The sequence below is a fragment of the Lepisma saccharinum genome, chromosome 15 (genome assembly GCF_977018435.1).
Source record: "Lepisma saccharinum chromosome 15, izLepSacc3.1, whole genome shotgun sequence".
NCBI classification, from domain to species: domain Eukaryota; kingdom Metazoa; phylum Arthropoda; class Insecta; order Zygentoma; family Lepismatidae; genus Lepisma; species Lepisma saccharinum.
Window position 1 is genome coordinate 13,481,670 of NC_139243.1, and position 23,759 is coordinate 13,505,428.

Genomic DNA, 23,759 nt, shown 5'->3' on the forward strand with positions numbered 1-23,759 from the left:
ATTTTCGAAGAAATACGGGCCAATGATTCCGCTAGCAAAAAATGCACACCAAACAGTGACCTTTTGTGGATGCAGTGGCTTTTCAACAATGTTCCTTGGATTTTCATCAGTCCAAATGCGACAATTCTGCTTATTAACGAACCACCAAGATGAAAATGGGCTTCATCACTAAAGATGTTTTTTTGCGAAAAATCATCATCGGCTTGTTTTTGCTCATGCATCCAATTGACGAATGTACGGCGCTTCAAATGGTCAGCAGGCTTCAATTCTTGTGTCAATTGAATTTTGTAAGCGTGTAGAGACATCCTTTGTCAAAATTCGATGTAGCGTTGTTGTGGAGAGGTTCAATTCCTGCGCGCGATGACGAATAGAGGTGTCTGGATTCGTGGCTACATTCTCGCGCACTGCAGCAATGTTTTCAGCTGAACGGCGTAAACGAGCACGCATTGGCGTTTTCACATCTGCCACCGACCCAGTTTGTTTGAATTTACGAACAATTTTGCCAATTGCACTCTAAGTTGGTCGATTATGTTCACCAAAAAATCGCGAAGTGCCCGAAATGCATTTCTGTTTGAACGTCCATTTTCGTAATACGCCTCGATAACTTTAACACGTTGCTCGATTGTTAATCTTTCAATGGTTGCAATTGGCAAAGGCTGAAGTTGTTAAAATCTGAAAGAAAAAGAAAAAAAACATTACAAACTTAACCTTATTTCACATTTCAAATCGTTCCAAATTAATGGAACACCCTTTATAAACAATATAAAAGGACAAAAAAATATGTAAAATTTAAAAATATAATTGTAACATACTGTGAAACCTCGATTTTACGTTTTTCAGGAGACCAAGCTGAAAATACTTAAAATGTAAGAGAATGTAAAATCGAGGAAAATTTTACAGCATTTTGCTACATTGAGACCATCAAAATTGAATGTATAATGCAGGAAAATGTAAACTCAAGGAACATAAAATTGGGGTTTCACTGTATTTTGTTTGGTAACACATAACAATAAAGTTTCGTTGTTATCTCTATGATACCTGTTTGTTAAACCTGTACAGTGGGATGCATAAATATTAGCAAGCAGATTTTCCATCAGCACGTTTATTCTCTTTATTTCACGCATTAAGAGTTTCAAGAACTGAAACAAAACACGAAACAAGCTGCTAACAACCTCTACTCCAGCGTATGTAAGAATCCATTTCTTAAAAATATGTAGGATGCAAAAGAAAAATTAGTGAAAATAGTTGTGGGCAATTTGCCAAGCAATACTTGTGTTTCCCATTGCACATTGGTGCATTCCTGGCACAGCAATTAATGCTATTGCATATTGTCAGACCCTGGAACACCTTCAATGCGTAATTCTAAAAAAAAATAGAGGAGAATGGTGACGTGTGGTGTCTGCCTGCTTCACGCTAATGCTTGGGTCCACACCACAAATGTTAACATTGAACTGTTGGAAATTCAAGCGGGATGTTTTGGATCATCCACCGTATACTCTGGACGTCACGCCGAGCCACTTTCATTTGTGTCTTCACTTAAGAAACATCTCGGTAGGATTCACTTGTGGGTTCACTTAAGAAACATCTCGGTGGGAAAGATTAGATGTGAAATGAAAGAAGAAGTCATGATGTTCAACACGCTTCTATGACTCTTGGATATAGAATCTCGTCCCCAGATTTAATAAGTGGATAATAGTGGCAACTACGTTGAAAGGTAAAGTGTGTACAGTTAATTCATTTGTAGTGGAAGTGTTGTAAAATAAAGAATATGTGAATGCATGTCGACCATTCTATATTTACTTTCTGTGCATAGCTTGTAGGTTTTGAAAAAGATACATGCTTGAAACATTGCACTTTGAGAATATATTGAAGTTTTAACAAAGAAGGAATGTATTTACAGCATATACATAAACAAAGCAAAGTACATGGAATGAACACTGTGGTAACACAGATAACTACAAAGAATTTTAAAATTACATGTGATTTGAAATTCTACCATCATAGTAATGCACACAAAAAAAGACCCAGCATCTAAAGGTTAATAATCTCATATGTAATGAAAACAATATAAATATATTGACCACGATTCAGAAAATGTGGTTTACTATGGCACGCATACATTTTATCACACACAGAACATAGCTTTACAAGAACATAAATATGAAAGCAAATTGAAGGGTAGCATAACCATCATTGTGTTGCACTGCAACAGTTACATTAGGTGCCAATGCATTATTAATGTTTGTAAATTTGACTCTCTTTACACTTCAGGAAGTTTGCAGAGATTGAGCATACCCTGTTGTAGGAATAGATGTTTAGCATACGAAGTCTGGCTAAAGAAAAATAAGACTGACAACCCTGTCAGAAATATACATGCAGCAGTGAGGAGCGCATGTGCGGGAAATAAATCTTGAAGCTTCAAGAAGCTGATGAAAGAACTCCAGGTTGCTGTCACTCATAGTCAGTGAGCAGTGCTTGAAGTGGAGGTCCCCAATCATGTTGCCGTAAAATGGCAAATGTGAAACTCGAGCAGTGCATTACCCTCAAATTCCTGGTGAAATTGAAGATATCACCGAGTGAGTGTGACACTGTTGCAGGAGGCATATGGTAATAATGCAATGTCACGTGCATGTGTGTTTGAATGGCACAAATGCTTCATCTGGAGATGCGAGAACATTGAAGATGACGAAAGACTGGGTCACCCTGTCATGGCAACAACAGAAGAAAATGTGGCAGAAATTATTGAACATTGTTCGGAAAGCATTCAAATGATAGCAGATGTACTGGGCATTGATAGAGAGTCTGTGGACACTCACTCGGTGATTTCTTCAATTTCACCAGGAATTTGAGGCTATTGTGCTGTTCGAGTTTCACATTTGCCATTTTACAGCAACACGATTGTGGACCTCCACCTTCAAGCACTGCTCACTGATTAACTATGAGTGACAGCAACACGGGGTTCTTTCGCCAGCTTCTTGAAGCTTCAATCACATCTATGAGCTCTCCACTGATGCACGTATACTTCTGTCAGGGTTGCCAGTTTTTTTTTTTTTTTAAAGCCAGACTAGATATGTTTCCAACAACCTTATGTTCTGCATTACTAGCAATTGTACATACTGCATGCCTCGTTACTTGTGAAACTGTAACTGCTGAATTGTTCTGCAATAACTGCAAGTACAGTAAAAAGGAAGTTATATTCCTGCTTCACTTTCCATTGAAGTATTACCTGGATGTAAAGATGCTCATAGTAGATGTACGTTTCCTTGCCAATATTACAGCCACTGGAAAAAACACAGAAAAATTTGCTTTACTCAATGAAAGCTCATCACGGCTGTCATCATCACATTCGTCCTATTAACTATTATGAGACTTGTCCAAAGTTCACATTGGTATGCAAACCAAACTGCCAAGGAATGAGACAATACGTCCTCTTAGTACTAATGTGCAAAGGGATGATTTTAATTTACCGCCTTCCACCTGCATCAAAATTGGATCCATATGTCAGCATGTGAAGATGGGAGGGATGTAATTTTGTCGGTAGTATCATTTGGATGTGGAACATGACCTCTTGCACTATGAGAGGAACATAACTTCAGTTACAGTATGGCATATGTCATGTGCAAATATTATTATGAATAAATAAGAGAATTAATCAGTTTCCACTTACATTTATTATTGTTTGTGGTATGTAAACACAATATGCACACAGTGTCAAACTGTTTTTATGAGGTGAGATAAACAAGTATAATGAATCTGATACTGTGAAGGCTACAAATTTTGATTCTTCATTTTTTATTTCTGGTTATTTTTAATCTTTCCTTATTTACTTTGTATGTTAAATTTTATGGTTAAGTTGTTTAGGTTTGAAACATTGTGTTTAAGAAAAGAAACACGAGTCTCAATTAATAATTGAAGTAAGTGGAGGCTAATCACTCCTATTACTTATTCTTAACAATTTAAGAAATTTTGGAAATAAATCATCATGAAAATATTTGAACTCATAGAGATGAAGAAACTGATGAATGAAGGGGATTACACACAGTTGTTTCACCCTTATGGTAGTGATGTTCACTCCTCGGTCGTAGGCTTTAAAACCCCTGTTCCACCATCAATCATGTTTTATGTGATGGCCCTGTCGATGAACTATTGCATGACATCGGAGCTTCCATAGACTGCGGCTTTTATTCAGCACAGCCTGATCCACTTTAGCCCACTCTTCCTTGTAAGTTTTTCAAGTCCATCGAGTGTTGTGGCTTGATGTTTTTGGATGTTCTGTTTTGGTAGGTCAAAGGCACAGAAGTCCATGGGCGATTAACAGGGATATGTCTAAATGGAATAGCCTTGATACATGTCTCCTGTTCCATACGAGCCATGTAGGCCAGTGTTGCTTTGGCAGTATGGCTGCTGGCCTTATTTTGGTGGATGCAAACTTTGGTCGTCTCATTGCCATACAAAGCAGGGGCGTGTTGTCAGTATACGGAACAACCAGTACCTCCAATGTTGAATACTTGTTCCCTTTGGAACAGAAAGCTTCCAGTACGATAAACCCTTTTGAGAAACTTTCCTTGCACGTCTGAATCCACTTTTTGTGATCCTTTCCATCAATATGGCGATAGTAAATTGCACGTATCTGCTTGTTGGACCGCTGGGTGAAATAGACCGACACCTCATCTAGGATGACAATGCCATGTGGCACCCGCTAGTCATAAAGATGTTAACATGACACTCTCCGTTGAGCGATGTGCATTGATGTGTACTTTTCTCATAGTAAGAAACCTATGGGAAGCCCAAAACAAGGATGAAAAGACAACTGATTGGCATGAGAAAACAGGCAAGTATGGTAGATTGGAGTGACATTGACCAGTGCAGGGATAATAGAAGGTCTGCATAGCTTAGGCATTAAATATTCAGTTTTAGAAATCCTGGTGAATTAATTCATTAATTGGCTTGAAAATAACTTGTGTATACGATGCAGAGTGCAATGCATATTACATTGGCAGATCTGTCAATGAAAGAATCCAACAGCACCTAACGGATGCAAAAAAAGCCCAACCCACTACTGGTCTTGCCAAACACATCAAGTACCATAGCCATAAATTCAAAAGGTACAAGTCAAACACACTGCGCACACACTCGTAGACACCAAAAGCAAAGAAACGCATGCCATAATGCACTTCCCGCACGAGCTGAACATCGCTAGCGGACAAGCACACCACGCTTGGATTCCCCTATTACAACAGTTAACACCGGGAAATAGCGGCAGACAACACGGGCGCAGATGTACAGTTAACAACAGCGCACCTAGCGGCAGCCGGAGAACTACGAACAAAAGACGCACACCAAGCAACAGTACAGAGAGTTCCAACGAGGATGGTGGCAGTTTTGTGGATAAAGTGAGTACTAGTTTCTCCATATTTATATACTATCAAGTCTCTTTTCCCAATTATGAACTTGTTCTCATTCATGGTTTTAACATGGTTGATTGATTTAGGTTATTTTACTTTGCTTTTCTGCCACTTTTGGCTAATTTGTGAAGATGGAGATGAGTCATGATATTGATTAATGGACACTCACGAACACCCATGCCTATGCTAAAGTCGTTTTCACGTTCAGAAGACACAACGGCGCTTATGGAGAAACCGCACAGTGTTGCCAATACAGCGCTAGCTCATGTCACCGGGAAATGATGACCTTCCTTCACAATGAAGGTGTTACATATTTTGTGTATATATAATGATAATTACATGTAATTATTAATATTAATATTATACTGTGAATGTTACAGTTACCCTTTTTACTATGATCCATTGCGATCACTACACACGCGAGTGTAATGCACGAATATGACACTTCAGAAATCACTTAAAAAAGTAAAAATCAGAGAGCTCACACAACTGAAAACACTTTTTCGAGAGAGGGGAAAAAGTCTAAACAGACCAAAGCAGATCTCTCACTCAAGTAAGGAGAACCTGGCACATGGGTTAGATTCAAGTTGCAACCCAAACAAACAAATGAGTTATGGCCCACGTGAACTGATAAGACGTGAATGACTCAAGCAAGGCACGTCATATTTCTATCTTGAAGCCCCATATTTTGTCACGTGTTGGAAAGCCTTTCAAAGGTTAATATGGTGTCTATGAATTTATGTGTACGTTGGAAACTGAAAGGTGATCTTCATTTCAGTATTAATGTCGACAGTAATGTAAACAAAAACAACGTGTATTTGCGACAGCACTAATGTTGCTCACAATAGCAGCATTGGAAATAATTGTCAATTATTAAATTTAAGTAATTTCAATTCTATTATAACAAACTGCATGAAGTTCATATTTTTACTGAATGGAAATAAAATAACAACTCGAAAACTTGGTGGTGATAGCCGGAATGCTGCGGTGAGTCAGCTCAAGATGACCAGACAACGTCTCCTTACTTCGCGCGCGGTTCGGGTTAAAAAGAAACTCCAAATGCATGGAAGTAATATTTCTGGGAACCTTTGAGTGGTTATAAAAAATAATTTCATTATTTTCTTCACAACTTTGTCCCTGGAAGTTTTTACTTGGAATTACAGAACAAAAAATGGCCAGCGACGACATTTTCTACTGCACGAATATAAAAAATCTCCACATACTTTATTTGAATATTTTTTAATGCAAATATGCTTTAAAGTATTGATAAATTCTGAGTACCACCGTCACCTATGACAATTAAAAAACAGTGTCATTTTTTTTAATAATGAATGCTTCAATTTTACGGCATGTTTCAACGTTAGGAATTAAAACAATGTAAAAATTGTGTTTTCACAGAAAATTTGCGTTTTTAATTTATCTAAAATTATGTAAGCAAGTTAACAGTTTTTTGTGTTCACCATCGTATTCTCTACAAAATTTCCTGCAAAACTGCAGGTACCGATTTTACTTAAGCTAAATTTGTAAATCCAGAAATTTCACAACAGCGCGCTCGTATTTCCCATAAGAAAAGCATTGCCCATAAGAGCCCATTGTGTCTTCTGAACGTGAAAACGACTATAGGATTTGAATCTGGGACCTCTGGCATTGTAGTGCAGTGTGCTAACTACTCTGCTACTGGGGTTGGTGGTTTTTGCATGGTAAACATGGTTAAAGTATTTGTATTTTCACATTGCTGTTTCATTTCATTGTCCCATTAATTTTGAAGGACCACTGCCTTCAATTACAAGTTATGACATGTAGGATGGAGATGGTAGTGTATCTCTGCTTTGTTTACTCCCGACAGGTTTATATTTTTCTTGTTCGGGATCCTTCTACTTACGGAATTTCGGTTTCTGCTGGATGATGTGTTGAAGATGAAATGGCCTAATCTTAGCGATTCTTTAAGTGTTCTCTTTGTTCTTGTACTATGCAGATGGTCCAGCCCATGTAGTGAGGTTGGCATTGGCATGTGGTCTTATGCAAGGTTTGGTTAACTAGTACCTCCAATCTGGAATACTTCTTTGTGTGCTACTTTCATGTTGAATGATTTGAGTGCCTTGGAGTCTGCCTGATGTTGTGGGGTGGTATGGGAATACAATGCGTTTGGGTTCTTGGTTTGGATCCTCTCTGTTTTACGAGTGTCGGAACCAGGCCTCAGTTGTTGCCGAAGTTCATTGTGTTTTCACTCTTACGTGCGGTTACAATGATACTGCCCTACCATCCTAACAGTCTGGAAAGTTTATGTTACCAGATTGATCTATTTCGTAGATCTTTGCAAACTCTAAGGGCCGGTTTTTCAATGTGCAATCAAAGTTCGGGTTGGGCAAATAACTAGAGGTTACAGCAATTTTGGGTTTTTCATCAGCGGTCAACTCCTCAACTGGAGGTTAAGTTGATCCGTGCTTCATCCGGAGGTCAGCGAGATGACTGGTAGTTTCAAACGAACATGGCTGCCTCATCAGAAGATCGATCTTCACCAGACGATTTCTCAGGCACATTGAACGAGAAATAGTTAAATAAAAAGTTACATTGGTGCAAAAATAAACGTGTTGTGCTTGGCAGAGTTCAAATGAAGTGCATAGTAACAGGTAGAACAAAGGAAAATGTCGCCAGACTTTCATTTGTGTACATGCACCGAAGACGTCTATCCTATCGTGAAGCCAGTTTGCAAGTGGCAAGTTGGTGTAGTGGATAAAGGTAGTGGTAGTGGAAGTTCCTGTTTATGTTGCCAGTTCAAGTCCTGCTGCAGACTTTTTTTTTATATATAGTTCATTTATCACGATTTGGACACTGATTCTATATTTTATTTTGCGCAATCTTAAAATAAAAAATTATAAAAAATCGTTGCTTGGAATATTGTCACATAGAGAAGATACTGTGTAAAAGTTGGCTGCAAAGTTTGAATGTTCAATGAAGATATTTAACTTCTCTGTGATGCGACGTTCTCCCGGGTACGAAAGGTGTACAAACTGGGAATAAAATTTTAGTCATAATATACGTGCAAATGTCAACTTATTTTTTCCTATTACATAGCAAGTTATTTGTATTTGATCTCTCGTTTCGTAAGAAAAATAGTAACTATTTATACCATATTACCATTTTGTGAAGTCTGTCCGTTTCAAGAAAAAAGCCAAATGTGCAGTAAGTGTTTTCTCCTCATGTGTATTTATTTGTAGAAACGAAATACATAGCACGTTAGGTTCTGTATTTTCAATGTAAACAATGAACTTCAACAACTGCATGTGCCTTATTGTAGTTCTCCCTTTTCACACCAGGCAAAATTTGATTTGAATTTACACACCTAGATGGCAGTGGGATCAAATTTTTCGCTCGGCATTGCAAACTCACAATTGTTACGTGCCGAACTAAAGGTCAACGAACCTTTGGTTATTTTTACATTGAAAAACCCAGTGTTGGTTGAGACTGGAGGTTGGCTGACCAAAAAGTTGACCAGACATTGAAAAACCAGCCTTAAATGTCTTGTTATGTATACTAAACATACATTTTTATAAAAAGCTTGAAAATTTAAAAGTAAATTAAGAAATAAAAGGCAACAAAGGTTTTAAATAAATAATAAACAAAAATATTTGTATACAAAAGTTTAATAAGAACTTTAAGATGTAATGAAAATATATTTCAGAAGCAATGCCTGTCAGAAACTAACCTACCACGTAAAAATAAACATATGAAAATTCAACAATACAAAAGCATATAAGCAATATTTGATGTAAACATGAAGACATATGTCTCTAAATATATATAAAAAATCTCAACATGTAAGTAGAGAGAGATTACTTTCTTTATGCAAAAATGAATGATATTGAGCTACAATATTTCTAGAGTATTAAGTACTACATAAAAGAAATTATGAAATGCCAACATATGACCAGTAATATTTAATAATTCCTTATAAACCAATGGTAAATAACACAGCTGTGCTCTAACTTTTCCCATGCTAAAATATTGTTACTGTTCTACAGGGATGTCATAAAATAAGAGAGCAAAATATCTGCAGAGAGTACTACACTACAGGAAAACAAATGTAAATATTATGTCTGTAGTTTGCAATAAGTTAATTTAACTCTACTATTAATGCGAGAGTATTGACAATAATGTTGTAAATGTACTGCAATTTCTGGGACATTTTACATAAAAATTGTGAGACCATGTTTTCACAGAGAATAAATAATGTTGTGATACAGAACAATATTCTTATGGAATTAATGGGCAATATAAGTCAATTGTTTTTACAGAAGATTGCAAAGATTTCTGTCATCACACAGTAAAATTACATGGGTGCTTTTAGAAAGAAAATAATCATTTTTCTTTTTTGTGGTGTATACTGTATCTTATGTGCTTGCTTCAGGGTAAAAATATACAACAAAAGCTATGCAACATATTCACTATGCAAAAAATAAGTCAACAAAAGCAATAACCAAAGTCTGTGCAGGAAATGTACAGCAAATGTGCCATTTTCAGTAAACACGATATAAACACATAATGTGAAACTACTGTAACCAACATAAATACAAATGAACAACTAGAAACTACTGAGTAGCACATAAAAACTAATAAGAAACAATATTTTGTTTAAATTATTAGTCACACATCTATTTCAACTGTGATGTGAAATGTCATCAGCAAGATATATATAAGCATTATTATACATAGTCAAGTCCTTAACATCAATAACAATTATTACTGTACAAACTGGTGCACATGCGTGGTGGTATGATGGGCCATTATGTGTGTGGACATGACACTAGGTGCAATTGGGGTGATGTGCAAATATCAAGTACATGGTCAACAGGACTTGTGCCTGCATATATATATATATATATATATATATATATAAATAAATAAATAAAACATGGGGGTAGGTAACAAAATTTCTAGCGTAAGTGTGTTCCAGGGATAACGATGAGGGAAACAAGTTTCTCTTTATTGTAACAGTCTTTTAACAGCTTTGAAACAAAACTTCATTGCTCTTAACCTTTGGCAGGCAAGCACATGCTTTTCAATTGTGCAGTAATGCGGGAAGAAAGGAAGAAAGAAAAAAAAGGCAAGTGATCTGAATAAATTTGTCTAAACTTTTGAAGTTGTAATGTCCTTTTGAATGAAGGCTGGATTTTTAAATGAACTTGTATTTAAAAAAACATGCACACGCACACATACCACAAAAGTACAATAGAAATTCTGGATAAATAACACTCAATTTATTATTTGCACACCAAGCTAATATCATCAATTTAAAACTGCTTATAAGTTTAAGAACAAATATTAATGCTAAATTTAGCATGCCAATCCCCTAGTTTTAGTTAATACAGCAGAACCTTGATCATACGTTCCTGGATTTTACAATTTCCCACATTATACACTCAATTTTGATGGTCCCAACATAGCAAAATATTATAAAATTTTCCTGAGTTGTAAATGTTCTTGCATTTTAAGTTTTTTCAGCCTAGCACCTTGAAAAAACATAATATCCAGGTTATACTGTATTTGAGTAGGGTGAGACTCATTTAATTATCACATTATGCAGGGTGTTTCAAAAAAAGGTAACTGAAAATGCTTTGAGGACTGAGTTTGTTACCCTTTTTTCTAAACACCCTGTATTTTTTAAAAATAAGTAATGGTGATATAGTCATCATCTATAAGGGAGGGATACATCATTAAAAAGACTGTCATATAATGTATCATGTTGTTGCTGAAATGAATGGTGAATCACAGAACTCATGACACAAATTCATTTATGCTTTCGCATTATCAACTCATATTGGCATATCAGAATATTGCTCCAATGTCAAAATCTTTGCAAAGTTTTTAATCTCCAGTTTCATTTTATAAGGCAAACTTGAGAGACAGGCACCAAAAATGAACGAGTAAACAATATATTGAATTTTTATGAGAAATATATGCCATTTTTATGTCTGGTTGGTTACCAGATTAGGCAAATTTCATGTACAAGTTTAAAATCCATACTGGCAAAAGCCATTCACACCTGTCCATGCCTAATTTTCTCTGTCTCAAGAAGTTTATTAAAACTTATTGATCAGTATGAAATTCTTACCAATAATTCACTAATCTGTGTAATTCGGTCATTTAATGTAGGACTCGGATGGGTTTTTGCATTAGAAAAAGAAGCTTCATAGTATACATTTATCCTGTATGTGAATAAACTAAGGCACTCACAAAAATCAAAATGGGATGATTAATTGGTATCATTAGATCTGACCACACCCATGTAATAGTTCACTGTTAAAATTGCTAATAAATTAACAGGTGTGATATTTTTATAAATAGCTTGTGATTGACTGCACAATTATGTAATTTTTGATGTTATTTTTTGTAAGTAAATGTATAAAAAAAAGGGTAAAGTGTTCCCTTGTGCTTTGCACCACACCCCTGACATTAGAAAAGTTCCCGGATTTGAACCGGCCGGGGATTGAACCTGGGACCTCTAGCATAGTAGTCAGATGCGTTACCGACTGAACCACCATGGCCATAACGTATGTCATTATTTTTTGTAAGTAAATGTATGTCATGTACCCTGGTTTTGTCTAGGAAATTTCGGAGCCTGTCTTGTACTCAAGGTGCCCCGGGTTCAATTCCTGTTGTAGGCAGATTTCACTTTAATCTGTCGGTCTAGTCCAATTAGCCTGTCTGAGCATGAAGTAAACTTAACAAACGTTAGTAAAGTAAATTTCAAGTGCAATCTCATATTCTTAAGTGAAACTCATTGCAAGTACCTGTTTACATATATTTATTACGGAGATGAATGCAAATTTTAGGATTTTAATGGAAAGATTGCCATTTAGGCTTTAGTCGCTGGATCCTCATGCGAGTTGTATTCCAATTTTATCCGGCGAATTTTCAAACTTGGCGTGAAGTACAAGAAAATCATAACTTGAGAACTAATTGTCGTAGAGAGATGAAATTGATTTTATTTTCTTTCTTGAAGACTGGGCTTTTAGTGGAGGTAAAATTTATACATTGTGCCTCCCAATAAATAAGTGTTAAAGGAAGAAGAAGGAGAAAGTTTTTTTTTTTAAATTTAAAAATTGGCAATTACCGCCTGTACCCCCACTCCCCCTTTTTCAATACACCGAAGTGAAAGAAAAAAGTAGTATGTAGTGGTGGTACATTTCTACAACCGTGCAAAGTTTCGTTGAAAGCATGAAACTTCTTGGGTAAAAAATAATAACATTATATAAAGTGGCCGTGTTCAAATTTCAACCATCCGGATGCTAAAGGTTAATTTTGGTACGGTTCATTTTTGTTATTTTAGGTCACTTTTGACTAACGGTGATGAATAAGAAAAGTGTTGAAGGGAAACTTACAAAGAACAAACATGTTTAGGCCAGGACTCAAACATGGCAACTTCTGTAGCAAGAGCTAAAGTCAATCAATGAGTTGGCAGAAAGTTTATAACTGCAAGCTACATATAGAAATATTGGATTGGGAAAATCACATATTAGCAATTTTACGGTTTTTATCTGTTGATACCAATACAATACCCATTAACATGACTCACCCATGCTTTTTTTTTCCAAATATGAATGTTTGCAATGAATGAAAATGTACTAAAATTGCATACGAATTAAGTGATTCAAGTTCAAAACAATGCAGGGGCTATGAAAGTATCTTCCAACACCACTTTTATTGTCTATAGAGGTAATAAATGCAAACATTAAAATTGGAATGTAAATACTACAAATTAAGTTCATTGATACCATAATAACAATTTCAGCAGTATTATTACACATAGTGTCATGCTTGAAGAGATCTTACGATCCATTAATAAGATAAAACAAATAAACACTGATTGCCATAATCTCTATTGTTACGAATTCTACATCATGGACTAATAAATATAAAACTTGCCACAACAAGACAAAAAGAGCAGCTTTTGCTACTAAAACAAAAATCAAACACAACAAACATGGACATTTAATGGTATTAATGAACTTGCGAACACCACCAATACCACCTTTATTTCTACTACAGCACGATGGAAACCATACCACAATACTCCACAACCAACAAAGTACACACTGAAAGCATGCACCATGCACATCAAATCACTTCGCAAAAAGCATCTACTTCTTGCCCAAAGCTAACTCCAAAATCCATACGCAAAGCCAGTGCAGATCTTACTTAACCATCAGTGATGCCCACTACGCCTATTGAATTTCATTTTCAACCTACTGCTGTTGTCTTGCGGTGTCAGCGGTTGCCCCAAGACCTCGTTGATGACTCTGATCCATTCGTCCCGGTCGTCGTCGGTGGATGCAGACATGTGGTACGTTCGATCGGGCGTTCGGAGCGTGAACGAAAAACCCTGGTCCTTTGCACCTGGCGGTACTCCGACACGTACACTGTAACCATCCAACATGTGGCCTAGAAACACCTCCCCTTTTGGGTGTGCATCCTGAAAACATGGAAAAATATATATAGAGGAGCTCTAAGTATAACTGGTAAAATAATCTAAATTTCTGAATTGATACAGATTCTAGAACTACTTTTTTTCTTTCTTATGTTTTTGCATAGGGCTGAGCCAATACTAATTCCACTGTCAATCCTTTTGCAGATTTCCATTGATACTGTACTTCAAAGTTGTTTAGAAGTACATCGTAGAAATTCAGGATTTTTGCTTTAAAATATTCATGATTGATTGATTGAATTGAAAATGTTGGATGTGTTACCACTTGGGCTATTTGCACCCATCCCATTATACAGGGCCGAGCCTCTTACCATACCTAAAAAAAATGTGTCTCCGAAGACTAAAATCTCCTTACGTTGTTAAAAGCTGATCGATTGAATTAAAAAAAAATTGGGTGCATCAGCAGTTGGACTGTTTTTACCTGTCATGTTATACAAGATGCAGCCACTTATCATAACTAATATCGGTCGCTGAGGATTAAAATCTTAAAAGCTGAGGCTGTAAAGGAGCACAGTATGTAAGGTCACAACAGTCCTACAGAGGATTATCCTGGCCATAGATCCAGATGCCAGAGTTGCAGTTACCGGGTGTACTATGGAAGTGAGGTTACTTACCTTATACCCCTAAAATATTCATAATTTTTTTTGACTCCACAAAAGTGCCACGTAGCATTTTTGCAGATCATGCAAAACACCCACACTCTGGGAAAGAATCAGCAGGCATTGGTGATTACATTCTAACTTACACTTTCCAATACCAATCTCTACAACCTATAAGTAGGGACATTGAATTTTCGCGATGCGCGAAATGTGAAAAAAAAAAGATGCAATTTTGAACATTCTGCACGTAACTACACCCCCAATGATGAAATATGCATGACATGAGTTTTATTCATGAAGTAATGCGAAATGTGTGCTTTTCCACGAAATGAACGCTTTTTCGCGAAATAACCGTGAAATATCATCAAATTAAGTTGAAAACATGCAAAAACCGGCAACCGAGGTTGTGCGTGCAAACTGTCGATTTGTAACGAAACATTTGCCTAAAGTTTCCTACCACTTGCAGCTGAAGAACGTTTTATCTTCGATCACATCAGGAAGACGCTGCAAATTGGGATTTCCCATGCACATAATCTCAGTTCAAAAACTTCGCTTCCTGTCAAGCTGTATCCCTTTCTTCCCCCGAATGTCTACTCAACTTCCAGTTTCATTGAACTTGCTAGCTGTAGCAGCGATAAGACTAGTCTGTTTTTTTTCCACCGCTGATCTAACATTTTATTTACCGCTCTCCTCAGTTTTTATTTACCATAAATTTGTCTCCCTGGTGATTACATTCTAACTTACACTTTCCAATACCAATCTCTACAACCTATATGTATCCGTGACTGTACACATTAAAATTATAAAAATGTGAGGGCCACTATGCTGTCGCCTTGTAATCAAGACTCCAGCAGTATCATATTTGATCTGGTTTACCTCAACAATTCATATTTATTATATATAATAGAAATAAAACACTAACACAGGCACGTAAGTAAAACATAAACAGAAGCCTAACAACTTCAACTTTTCTGGCCATTTCTGTATATAGATGAAGAAAGTTGGTTTACCTGCTGTACACCAGATAACATGAGAGAACATGTGATTGGATTCCAGGTGTGAATTCTTGTAGAAGTGCATTGTGCTTTGCATCCCACTTTAGACTGTATGCTCTGTGAAATATGTTTTTTTAGTCCATAATCCTGCCAAACAAGGAAGAAAGAAAGAAAGGGGGGGACGGGAGGGAAAACTAACTGTTCCAGGTTTTTGCAAAAATGACATTTCGGAAACTCTGAATAGTAATTGAATACTCCCTCTGTCCCATAATTATTGTCCGGTACACTTTTGTTTGTTGTCCCATAATATTTGTCCGATAGGCAAACTGTGACATTGGTGTATACAGAAGAAGAAAATTAAACACGGGAATGAGTCATACAACGTTATTACTCAAGGATCAGTACAAATTTGCCGATCAAGTATCCAAAAGAACATAAATAAAAAGTCACCATTTTGGCATACCGGACTATAATTATGGGACAGAGGGAGTATTACAATACCTGGATAATTTGATTTACATTTTAGATGAAAAACAGGAATTGAATCAAATTGAGCGATTAGCTATCGGTGGGATCTTATGCAAACATAATACTAACAAAACCAACTTACCAAAGGATCATAATGATACATTAACTTTCTTCCATCCAAAGTAAACCACCTCTTCTTATACCCGTCACTACTTCGAGGGCCCGTCTTCCACAACCAGCCCTCCCTGGCAAAATCTCGACTAAGTTGTCCAAGTAACTGTGAAACGCAAGACAAAAAGGAAATAAAAATCTTGGTGAACGTGAAATAAGCACGAACATCACAATTCACAGCTATTCTGTGAATATTCTATGGCAAAATAAACACTTCTGACGAGGATCTACTGAAGAAGACATATTCTAGCACAAAGTTCACAAGCTTGTTCTATCAATTGTTTGTCTTTGACAACACAATGCAGTCTTCTACTAACTGCAATCCACATTTGCCATTTTCCTTGATTCATATTCTATATTAAAATATTTCCATCGCTCATTTATTACAAAATGCTCAACTATGCATTCAGAAGCATATCAATCTAATTTTCTACAGATGGTTCATAATAATTAGTCATAATAGTTTTTCTTGTATGTATGCATTGCATTAGTCATGACTGTGGATTTTAATTATTTGGGAAATTATGCAAAATTTCATTTTGTGATTATGTGACACATATTTTAATATTCTCATGTAGTTCTTCAATATTTTAAAGGTAAACTCTTGATATATAACTGGAACGGAATACTTACACACTAATATAATAAATATTTTGTAAAACTTTTGTATGTTAATAATACATAATTTTGTTAATTTATAATATATAACTTTTTGTATACAAAGTAATGAGACGACACATGTGACATAAGTAGGGACATGCACATTTCATTTTTGACAAAAACACAAAATGTGAAATAACACATTCTAATGTTATTTTTTTCATGTTTTTGAAAGATGTGAGGTGCATTTTGTTATCATGTTTTGTCACGAAATAATCCAAGATGAACTGCAAAATAAGCTCTTAAAACACAAAATTTAGGGTTTATTTAACAACAGGACACCTTTTGAGCTCTGAATTATCCTGAGATATATGCAAATCACGGAAAATTGATTAATTCTGCTGTAAATATTTGACAAGCAAAAATGGAGTCTTTTACACAGGAATAAACTTAACATTCTATTAAAAGGGAAATGTTAATTCTGTGTAATAGGTGTAGTTTTTAAATCAAATTTAGGGTTTTATTCACCATTTTAATACCAAAATGCCACTTTATTTACCACTTTTGATCCAGAAATAAGCCCAGTTTTGGTACCAATATCTTGATCTTTTATTCACCATAAATATGTGGATGTAGACATAAGTTGTTACTATTTCAAAATTTTCAACTGACAAAATTAAAGGGAAGAAGCACATTAATGATATTCTAACACTTACCTCTGATTCGCTGGCACCTGGAAATGCTATCTGTAGCCTGTGTAACTTGGCACACCGGATTGCTGTGTACCAATTCACTATTTCTGCTGGATCGTCATGGTACACATATATGTGGCGTGTTACACCATCCTTCATGTATGATATTTGTAAAGAATTTGGATATCCTATTTTTTGTGCTGCAAAAGCCACATTCAGATCTGATATCCTAAGCACTGCTTTAGCGTCCTTATGCTGAAATGTATATTATTTAATATTTACACATAAAATAAAGAGGTTTTAGCAATAAATATATGACCAGACTTCGGATTTTAGGTTTTTACCCTATTTTTTCCTTTACAGGTATGTAAGAAATAATAAGTTATGTCAGTGTTTTATTAAAAAAATGCAACAACTGATAAAGTTTTATAGTGCCTAAAAAACCTATTTTGCTTGTTTGAACCTATGTTTATGTGCCTAAATCAGGCCTTTTTTTTTAGGTTTCTATATATTATTAAAGGTTTCACAATCTGATCTGTGTGGTCTTGCTCACTTTCGCATTACTTCGGTGCTTTGTGACATTCACGCCTTGCAAACTAACATTTCAGCATTGAAGTTTGCACCACTGACTATGTTTTTGTTGAAATATTATTTTCAGCATATAAGATGATCCTCACAGACAAAATTGCGAAGTTTGGCTGCAGATAATATGAAAAAAGATTTTTGACTAACTATACAGCGAAGAGTGGAGTTTAATAGCAAATTTCCAACGGTACGTTCTGCCATCGCAATAGGGTTAGGCAACACATAAAATATTATGCAAGATAGTGCGTATTTCAGGATGTAGGTGTCTCATTTTCATTGCCGGTGGCTATACCTAATCAGCATTTTCAGGAATTTTGAACTATTTTAAGTTTTTTTTAACAAACTTGAAAGATTTTTCAAGCCTACTTTAGGAACATAAAAATCCGAGGTCTATATATGACATACGTGTTGCATTCAGGTTGTAAATTATTATATACAGTTAAATTGTTTTCATTTTCCCAAATTTTACATTTTACTTTTCTTGTCCCAATGAAGGGTTCTCCTTGCAAATAGCACCGTGCCATGAAGGCACATTAAGGGAGTATAAACAAAGTAATTATTTTCCCCCTTAAATGAAAGCATTGCAAAATTCCTAACTAATATGTATTTACAATTGAAGGTACAAAGATGAAATGAAAAAAATAAAGAGCATACCTACCTCTTTAACATAATACTTAAGAGTGTCATCAGTTTCGGAAAGTACAAACTTCCTGGAGTAGTACCTGCTATCATCTTTGCCCCGTTTCATTAGAAACCCAGATTTGTACCCTGATGTGTACCCTTGTCTGTCTGGATGGCAAAATTCCTCTCTAAGATATTTTCCACGTATCCACTCTTCTATTAAAACTCTGCAATATGAAAAAAAGCAGATAAGTCCATTTATAACTTAGTGATTTACATCATGTGAGTATTTAATATTTACAAAACTTATCGAAGTTTTGTCAAAATAGGTTTTAAATATGGCCGAGCTGATACAGATACATATATCGGCTGATACTAGTGGTATCGGTTAGAATTTAATTACTGATACAGGTCGATTATTTTCCAGTGCCCAAATATCTAATGGAGTGTGCAAAGTGTATTGCTAAACACTTCTGTGGAGTCTAAATACCCAGGACACTAGGAAAATTTTAATTAATTTTTATTATTTTTTCAACAAAATTATGGGGAGAAATTGATTTTGTGATACTGATTATTTCATGCGAAGTTTTAAAGCAAAACTCTGGTACATTGTGATGATACAGATCTATAAATTAAAATCTTAAACATTATGAAGTACTTTGAATTGTTACAGTTTTCAAGTATTGGTATCAGTGGGAATCCGGAAGAGTATAAGGCAGTGGTATTGAATTAGCCGTGGTTTCGAGTCAATTCTATATTCACATATGCTAATCAGGATCTACAGTTTAAAGTGGGATATAAACTTCTGAACAATGTACCTCCACCAAGAATTGAAATGTGGACACCTTGATTACAAACTCGTTCAAATACATTGCAAAGTGGTTTGGATCCCACTTTAGGTCCAGTCCTGATTAGCCTTTCTGCACATAAAGTGGCCTTAAAACAAACTCAGCCAACCCTGATTTGCAAAATCACGTTTCTGTTTTAACCCAAATTTATTTACAATATAAACATATGATTTGCACGAAAAGCTGCTAACTTAAAGTCAAACATACTAATCACTGGGTACATGGAAACCACAGCTTTAATTTAAAAAGTTAAAAAAAAAGTTTATGAAAGAAGCTCTACTTTGAGAACACTCACTGTGGATCATCTTCCTTTGGTCGCCTATAACACGAAGGCACTATTTCCTCATATTTTAACCTAGCTGCTTGATTTCCGACTTCTTTCATGTGTTCAAGTTGGCTATCCTCCCATCTGTCCAGCTTCAAATGTTTTACTTTTGAAATATGCGCTCCCAAACTTCGATGTACACCTGCACATCTTGTGCAAACAAATATTCCGATGTTGTATGATGCCCATTCTGGATCTGGGAAGGAGAAAACACCGTGCATTAGCAGAGGTATTGTGTTGTTTTTTATAAAATATAAAATATTATTACTACTTTGATCTAGTCAAAACACCTATTTATTTCGTTCCTTTATAAAAAAAGCTACTTACTTATTCTGCATTGCGGAACATTCTATAAGGCGTAATTATGAATTTCTCACGAAAATAATTTCAATTTTTCATATTACGAGTAATTATTGTTGTTCCTTTTTTTTGCTTCCGTGACACACAATATGGTGCGAGCGTTCTAGATTATCGCGCGACATGCTTGTGTTATGTCGATTTGGAGTGGGTATGCAGTGTTTCCAACCTTCTAAACCAAAATATACCTACTTCCGTGTTATTAATTTTCTATTTTTTGCCGTGTTTGAAATTATGCTAATACCTAAAATTTGGGGTTGTATAACCATTGACGGATAGCCCCACGAACCAGTCACGGTACGGTAACGTTAGGTAAGTATATTTAAAATTTGGGGTCATAGAACCATGAACAGGTAGCCCCACAAACCATTCACGGTAAGGTTAGGCAAGCATAGCTAAAATTTGGGGTTATGTCATCAAACACACGGAACATCCGGTTCTCGTAGAGGAAGTACATGGAAGGAATGGCAATTGCGATATTTTTATACATATAAACATGAATTATCGCTAAAAAAGATGAAACAATGACAGAAAATACATTCGGGAACTTCAACAATGGTACAGAAAGTGATTTGCGTAAGTAGTTTCTTCTGTAAAAATGAAGAAATCCGTTTTGACTAGTTCAAAGTGTTACCAACATATTTCCTCACAACTCATCCAAATATACTTTCAATCTTTGAGATAAAATAATGTCTTAAACACATTACTTATTCAAAGGTTCCATATTGACAAAGACTGAAATTGGCTCTAGTTTCAATGGATGGTATTCAACTGACGTCATAATGCAGTGCATTTTGGGAAAAGGCAGCATGATGTCAGGTAAACGGTAAATGTCTGTTATATCGGAGAGACATTTCTATCGGATATTTTCAGTTTTAAATGGTTCGTACTTACCAACTGTGTATTGCGGAACATAGTTGAAGCTGCCATTATGCTTTTTACACGAAAATAATTTCGATTTTTCACAGTACGAGTAATTCTTTCAGGTCCTTTCGTCCGTTGCGGAACATACAATATGGCACGCACAGCTGTGGATCATCGTGCGTCGTGCTTGTGTTTTGTCGATTTGGAGTGGGTATGCAGTGTTTCAACCTTCCTAACTGAAAAATACCTACTTTCATGTTCATTATGTCATCACAAACCATTGACGGATAGCCCCAAAAACCAGTGACAGACAGCCCCAAAAACCATTGACGGATAGCCCCACGAACCATTTCCAGCAAGGTTAGGTTAGGTTGGGTTAGGTAAGCATAGTTAAAAAAAAATTCTGGTAAAAAAAAGGCATGTTTGGAAATACTGGCGACACCGCGTGACTTTCGACGCTCGCGCCATCTGCAGGTACTTAATGGAAACAATGGCATAATGTTGTCGCTTTGCACAAAATGCAAGTTTATTATATCAAAAGTGCTTATTTCTTGTTGCCCAGCATTCTACGGTGAGAAAATACCTCCACGAACTTTCAAAGTACTACAGAAACTCATTTCCGTAAGTAGATTCTTCTGTAACAATGAAGAAATGTGTCTCCGATATAACAGACATTTACCAGGTAAACAAAGTCTCGTGTTAAGAAAAGCGTATGAGAAACCTTAAAGCAAGAAATTTGTGGTATTTTACATGTACACATTCCTCACACGATCATGATAACCATACCTTGAATCACTTCACAAAGATCATACGTACGTACAATGCTTACCCAGCATGTCTTCAATGCAGGATCTGATCGGTTTGCCCAAAATATGGCAGCAGGGTGTGATTTTGTACAATGAATTGTAGGTATGACTTGAGATGACCGCACCCCTCTCCAATTTTCTTCATATTTGACATAGTCACTAATTGAGGTCTCCTAATCACGAATCTGAAGTTAAAATTTGTCGGAAACGTCTAGAAATTGCAAACCATTGACGCTAGCCTCACGAACCATTGTTAGGCAAACATAGTTAAAATTTGGTGTCATGGTAGTATCAGGAACATATATATTTGCTTGTGAAACAAAAAATTTCGCGAAAATCAACAGTTTCCATTCCGAAAACTAATGCCTTATTTTCGCTTATTTTGCAATTTCTAGACGTTTCCGACAAATTTTAACTTCAGATTCGTGATTAGGAGGCCTCAATTAGTGAGTATGCCAAATATGAAGAAAATCGGAGAGGGGTCCGGTCATCTCAAGTCGTTCTGAATTGTATAGGAAGTTGTTTGATGAATATCATCTATTGCTAGATACTGATCTTATAGATTTGACTGTTCTATATAAACATAACTTGATACATGAGAAACTAACAGGTACAAGTGTGACTTCGGACCCAACAATCTGGATTTTTACGAAATTCAACTATTTGGTAGACTTTGTGAAGATATGAAATTGTGAGAAATATTAAGTTTCCTGTATGGATTAGTTATGGTGTTTCAGAGTAAAACAAAAAATCGCCAGTTTTTAATTCATGAACCTGAAGAGAATAATATGTTTCCAGGGGTTTAGTTTGTTGATATACTGTTGAAAAACTATTCCTAGTTTCAATTACATATACTTGGGTTACATCTGCAACTCAAATATTTTTAGACATTTTGTGTATGCACCAGAAGTGACTGACTATGCTAATTCCACCAGAAACTTAAAATGTGTGGAAAATTGATAGATAGAATGCTTTATTGTCATTAACAAACCACAAACTGCAATAAACAGTGTCGTACAAATATAATATAGTACAGGATACAATGTTATTACAAAATAAATTTACACCATAGCGAAATAATCAAATTGTACAGCGAGTTAGGTTATATTACAAACTGTATCTTCAAATTCTTCTATGCTTTAAATACAATTATTTATTAGCCATTTATTTATGCATTTACGAAAACACTTTAGTAATAATTCGCTACGTACTTTATCCTTGTCAGTAGGCGGATCAAACATCTGTCACTTGCGTACGATATTATTGTTTGTAAGCAAATCCTATGGGAATTATTAATATCATATTTGTTTATAATTATATGTATATATAATAAAAAAAACAACTTCCGAGCCATTTAAAATTAGTTCGAAAGTAGCTTGAAATATTATGGAGAAGAAAAAGACCGATGATTTACATCCCTGGACTACATGCAAATTAAGATGGAAATTGTGTATTATTTTTTATAACCGTTATACAAAAAAAATTCACTCACTTTCACTTCCACAGTCCGCACATACATTGTTTCCTGGTTTTTTCAACAATTGCAATAACACTTTTCCATTCATATCCGCCACGTTCAACATTTTGAGCAATGTGATAGTCATTTGTTCATGCCAAGAAAAGGGGCGGCGGAACAAGAACATCACAACTCGCGCTGTAACCACAACAATACAAAAATTCTAAGACAAAATTTTACAATATTTGGTTACCGATATAATCTAAAGATAAACCAATAAACAATCTCCATTATATTGATATAAATTGTATCTTCGCAAATATGCTGTATAAAGAAACAATCTGCGAAATTTCCAATTGGTAATGCGATAAATCCCATATTTACCCTAAAAATAATAACCATACAAATAGCGTAAGTTAAATAAATTGTTAATTAATTTTTGTTAAATAATTTTCAAAGGTGCTACTTTTGTAGGTTTTGTC

General features: G+C 35.5%; 1 protein-coding gene across 1 annotated transcript; it reads right to left on the minus strand.

Annotated features, from left to right (window-relative positions):
• Window positions 1-552: 552 nt before the first annotated feature.
• Window positions 553-23,400, minus strand: LOC145999603 (arf-GAP with dual PH domain-containing protein 1-like). Its single transcript, XM_083136652.1, has 8 exons — window positions 23,314-23,400; window positions 19,765-19,990; window positions 18,659-18,848; window positions 17,440-17,670; window positions 16,095-16,229; window positions 13,656-13,878; window positions 3,227-3,281; window positions 553-672 (listed from the first exon to the last, which is right to left on the minus strand). Exons 1-8 carry the CDS (start codon window positions 23,384-23,386, stop codon window positions 666-668), a joined length of 1,140 nt encoding a protein of 379 aa, XP_082992778.1. The 5' UTR covers window positions 23,387-23,400; the 3' UTR covers window positions 553-665.
• Window positions 23,401-23,759: the final 359 nt, after the last annotated feature.

What these genes read in the sequence shown, in the direction of transcription:
- LOC145999603 (XM_083136652.1), bottom strand. Translation starts at nt 23,386, where the DNA reads ATGAATGGAAAAGTGTTATTGCAATTGTTGAAAAAACCAGGAAACAAT. An exon ending in CCAAAGGAAGATGATCCACA is followed by an intron (nt 18,849 to 19,764) that starts GTGAGTGTTCTC and finishes TTCATATTGCAG; the next exon opens with AGTTTTAATAGAAGAGTGGA. An exon ending in CAGGTGCCAGCGAATCAGAG is followed by an intron (nt 16,230 to 17,439) that starts GTAAGTGTTAGA and finishes TGCGTTTCACAG; the next exon opens with TTACTTGGACAACTTAGTCG.